We start from the raw sequence: 4868 nt of genomic DNA, 5'->3' as shown, positions 1-4868 counted from the left end.
ATACCAAGGTTAGGGGGCGGGATGTGGGGTGGGATGTGGGGTGGGGGGGGGCCCTACAAGCACATGTGTCATCCATGGGTGCTGTGGGTGCCGTGTGTCACCCGTGGGTGCTGAGCGTGAGCCGTGTGTGCCGTGTGTTACCCATGGGTGCCGTGTGTGCTGGGTGCCACCCATGGGTGCCGTGTGTGAGCCATGGGTGCTGTGGGTGCCGTGTGTGCCGTGTGTCACCCATGGGTGCCGTGTGTGCCGGGTGCCACCCATGGGTGCCGAGCGTGAGCCGTGTGTGCTGTGTGTCACCCATGGGTGCCGTGTGTGCCGTGTGCCACCCATGGGTGCCGTGTGTGCAGTGTGTCACCCATGGGTGCCGTGTGTGCCGTGTGTCACCCATGGGTGCCGTGTGTGCAGTGTGTCACCCATGGGTGCCGTGGGTGCCGTGTGTCACCCATGGGTGCCGTGGGTGCCGTGTGTCACGCATGGGTGCTGTGAGTCCTGGGTGCCACCCATGGGTGCTGTGTGTGAGCCATGGGTGCTGTGGGTGCCGGGTGTGAGCCGTGTGTGCCGTGTGTCACCCATGGGTGCTGTGTGTGCCGTGTGTCACCCATGGGTGCTGTGTGTGCAGTGTGTCACGCATGGGTGCTGTGAGTCCTGGGTGCCACCCATGGGTGCTGTGTGTGAGCCATGGGTGCCGTGTGTGCTGTGTGCCACCCATGGGTGCCGTGTGTGAGCCATGGGTGCCGTGTGTGCCGGGTGCCACCCATGGGTGCCGTGTGTGAGCCATGGGTGCTGTGGGTGCCGTGGGTGCCGTGTGTCACCCATGGGTGCCGTGTGTGCCGTGTGTCACCCATGGGTGCCGTGTGTGCCGTGTGTCACCCATGGGTGCTGTGGGTGCCGTGTGTCACCCATGGGTGCCGTGTGTGCCGGGTGCCACCCATGGGTGCCGTGTGTGCCGTGTGCCACCCATGGGTGCCGTGTGTGCCGTGTGTCCCCATGGGGGCCGTGTGAGCCATGGGTGCCGTGTGTGCCGTGTGCCACCCATGGGTGCCGTGTGTGCCGGGTGCCACCCATGGGTGCCGTGTGTGAGCCATGGGTGCCGTGTGTGCCGGGTGCCACCCATGGGTGCCGTGTGTGAGCCATGGGTGCCGTGTGTGCCGGGTGCCACCCATGGGTGCCGTGTGTGCCGGGTGCCACCCATGGGTGCCGTGTGTGAGCCATGGGTGCCGTGTGTGCCGTGTGCCACCCATGGGTGCCGTGTGTGCCGGGTGCCACCCATGGGTGCCGTGTGTGAGCCATGGGTGCCGTGTGTGCCGGGTGCCACCCATGGGTGCTGTGTGTGAGCCATGGGTGCCGTGTGTGCCGGGTGCCACCCATGGGTGCCGTGTGTGAGCCATGGGTGCCGTGTGTGCCGTGTGTCACCCATGGGTGCTGTGTGTGAGCCATGGGTGCTGTGGGTGCCGGGTGTGAGCCATGTGTGCCGTGTGTGCCGTGTGTCACCCATGGGTGCCGTGTGTGAGCCATGTGTGCCGTGTGTGCCGGGTGCCACCCATGGGTGCCGTGTGTGAGCCATGGGTGCTGTGGGTGCCGTGTGTCACCCATGTGTGCCGTGTGTGCCGTGTGTCACCCATGGGTGCCGTGTGTGAGCCATGTGTGCCGTGTGTGCCGGGTGCCACCCATGGGTGCCGTGTGTGAGCCATGGGTGCTGTGGGTGCCGTGTGTCACCCATGTGTGCCGTGTGTGCCGTGTGTCACCCATGGGTGCCGTGTGTGAGCCATGTGTGCCGTGTGTGCCGGGTGCCACCCATGGGTGCCGTGTGCGCAGGTGATCGTGGAGAACGGGGAGCTCATCATGGGCATCCTGTGCAAGAAGTCCCTGGGGACGTCGGCCGGGTCCCTGGTGCACATCTCCTACCTGGAGATGGGCCACGACACCACGCGCCTCTTCTACAGCAACATCCAGACCGTCATCAACAACTGGCTGCTCATCGAGGGTCAGCGCCGGCGCGGGGGACAGGGGGACATGGGGGGCAATGGGGACAGCGGGGACATGGGGGGTGATGGGGTGATGGGGACAATGGGGGTGATGGGGGGCAATGGGGTGGTGGGGACGTGGGGGTGATGGGGACGTGGGGGTGATGGGGGTGGTGGGGATGTGGGGGGATGGGGACGTGGGGACATGGGGGTAATGGGGGTGATGGGGACGTGGGGGGTGATGGGGGTGGTGGGGATGTGGGGGGGGATGGGGACGTGGGGACATGGGGGTAATGGGGGTGATGGGGACATGGGGGGTGATGGGGGGCAATGGGGTGATGGGGACATGGGGGGCAATGGGGGACATGGGGGGCAATGGGGGACATGGGGGGTGATGGGAGCATGGGGGGTGATGGGGGTGATGGAGTTAATGGGGGGAAAGGGGGAATGGGTTTAATGGAGCATTGGGGACATGGGGGCCAGGGGGTGCTGTGGGGTTAATGGGGACATGGGGGGCAATGGGGGTAATGGGGACATGGGGGGCAATGGAGGTCAGGGGGGGTAATGGGGATATGGGGAGCAATGGGGGACAATGGGGACATGGGGGGCAATGGAGGTGATGGGGGGTAATGGGGATATGGGGGGCAATGGGGGTCAATGGGGACATGGGGGGCAATGGGGGTAATGGGGACATGGGGGGCAATGGAGGTGATGGGGGGTAATGGGGATATGGGGGGCAATGGGGGTCAATGGGGACATGGGGGGCAATGGGGGTAATGGGGACATGGGGGTCAATGGGGGTCAATGGGGGTAATGGGGACATGGGGGTCAATGGGGGTAATGGGGACATGGGGGTCAATGGGGCTGATGTGGGGTAATGGGGATATGGGGCCAGTGTGGGGCAATGGGGCCGATGGGGGCCAATGAGCGCTATGGGGGCAATGGGGACATGGGGGGCAATGGGGACATAGGGTCCTCTGAGGGGTCTGAGATCCCATTTGGGGTGGGCCCCATGGACATGGGGGTCTCTGGACCCCATTTGTGGGGCACCCCATAGACATGGGGGTCTTGGGCCCCATTTGTGGGGCACCCCATAGACATGGGGTCTCTGGGCCCCATTTAGGGTGCACCCCATAGACATGGGGGTCTTGGGCCCCATTTGTGGTGCACCCCATAGACATGGGGGTCTTGGGCCCCATTTGTGGTGCACCCCATAGACATGGGGGTCTTGGGCCCCATTTGTGGTGCACCCCATAGACATGGGGGTCTCTGGTCCCCATTTAGGGTGCACCCCATAGACATGGGGGTCTCTGGACCCCATTTGTGGTGCACCCCATAGATCTGTGGGTCTTGGCCCCCCATTTAGGGTGCACCCCATAGATCTGTGGGTCTCTGGACCCACTGCGCCCCACTGACCCCCGTGCCCCCCATCTCTAGGGCACACCATCGGCATCGGGGACTCCATCGCCGACGCCAAAACCTACCAGGACATCCAGAACACCATCAAGAAAGCCAAGCAGGACGTCATTGAGGTGGGACATGGGTGCCCCTGGCTCCCTATGGGTGCCCCTGGCTCCCTATGGGTGCTCCTGGGTCCCTATGGGTGCCCCTGGCTCCCTATGGGTGCTCCTGGGTCCCTATGGGTGCCGCTGGGTCCCTATGGGTGCTCCTGGGTCCCTATGGGTGCCCCTGGGTCCCTATGGGTGCCCCTGGGTCCCTATGGGTGCTCCTGGGTCCCTATGGGTGCCCCTGGGTCCCTATGGGTGCTCCTGGGTCCCTATGGGTGCTGCTGGGTCCTTATGGGTGCCCCTGGGTCCCTATGGGTGCTCCTGGGTCCCTATGGGTGCCCCTGGGTCCCTATGGATGCTCCTGGGTCCCTATGGGTGCCCCTGGGTCCCTATGGGTGCTCCTGGGTCCCTATGGGTGCCCCTGGGTCCCTATGGATGCTCCTGGGTCCCTATGGGTGCCCCTGGGTCCCTATGGGTGCTCCTGGGTCCCTATGGGTGCCGCTGGGTCCTTATGGGTGCCGCTGGGTCCCTATGGGTGCTGCTGGGTCCCTGTGGGTGCTCCTGGGTCCTTATGGGTGCTGCTGGCTCCCTATGGGTGCCCCTGGGTCCCTATGGGTGCTGCTGGCTCCCTATGGGTGCCGCTGGCTCCCTATGGGTGCCCCTGGGTCCCTATGGGTGCTGCTGGGTCCCTATGGGTGCCCCTGGGTCCCTATGGGTGCTGCTGGGTCCCTATGGGTGCCCCTGGGTCCCTATGGGTGCTGCTGGCTCCCTATGGGTGCCCCTGGGTCCCTATGGGTGCTGCTGGCTCTCTATGGGTGCTGCTGGCTCCCTATGGGTGCCCCTGGGTCCCTATGGGTGCCCCTGGGTCCCTATGGGTGCCGCTGGGTCCCTATGGGTGCTCCTGGGTCCTTATGGGTGCTGCTGGCTCCCTATGGGTGCCGCTGGGTCCCTATGGGTGCTGCTGGGTCCTTATGGGTGCCCCTGGGTCCCTATGGGTGCTGCTGGGTCCCTATGGGTGCCGCTGGGTCCCTATGGGTGCTGCTGGGTCCTTATGGGTGCCCCTGGGTCCCTATGGGTGCCGCTGGGTCCCTATGGGTGCTCCTGGGTCCTTATGGGTGCTGCTGGCTCCCTATGGGTGCCGCTGGGTCCCTATGGGTGCTGCTGGGTCCTTATGGGTGCCCCTGGGTCCCTATGGGTGCTGCTGGGTCCCTATGGGTGCTGCTGGGTCCTTTTGGGTGCTGCTGGCTCCCATTGGGTGCCCCCAGCTCACTTTCTCCTTCCTTTCTCTCCTTCCTTCCCCCCCCATATATCCTCCATGTCCCCCCATATATCCCCCCACATATCCCCTGTATATCCCCCCACATATTGCCCATATCCCCCCACATATCCCCCCCAT

At 64.9% G+C, this 4868-nt stretch overlaps 1 protein-coding gene across 1 annotated transcript; it reads left to right on the top strand.

Annotated features, from left to right (window-relative positions):
* Positions 1-1815: 1815 nt before the first annotated feature.
* LOC130602176 (DNA-directed RNA polymerase II subunit RPB1-like) lies at positions 1816-3496 on the top strand (the record flags this gene model as incomplete). The annotated part of the gene is made up of 2 exons (XM_057414785.1): positions 1816-1984; positions 3402-3496. Coding segments are annotated over 2 exons (264 nt in total), but the record flags the coding sequence as incomplete, so codon positions are not given.
* Positions 3497-4868: the final 1372 nt, after the last annotated feature.

The sequence above is a fragment of the Pezoporus wallicus genome, unplaced genomic scaffold, assembly GCF_028554395.1.
Source record: "Pezoporus wallicus isolate ANWC-B61680 ecotype Strahan unplaced genomic scaffold, APGP_CSIRO_Pwel_v1 contig_14771, whole genome shotgun sequence".
Lineage (NCBI taxonomy): Eukaryota > Metazoa > Chordata > Aves > Psittaciformes > Psittacidae > Pezoporus > Pezoporus wallicus.
The sequence above is the reverse complement of the archived record's forward strand: the minus strand, read 5'-3'. Positions and strand labels throughout refer to the sequence as shown.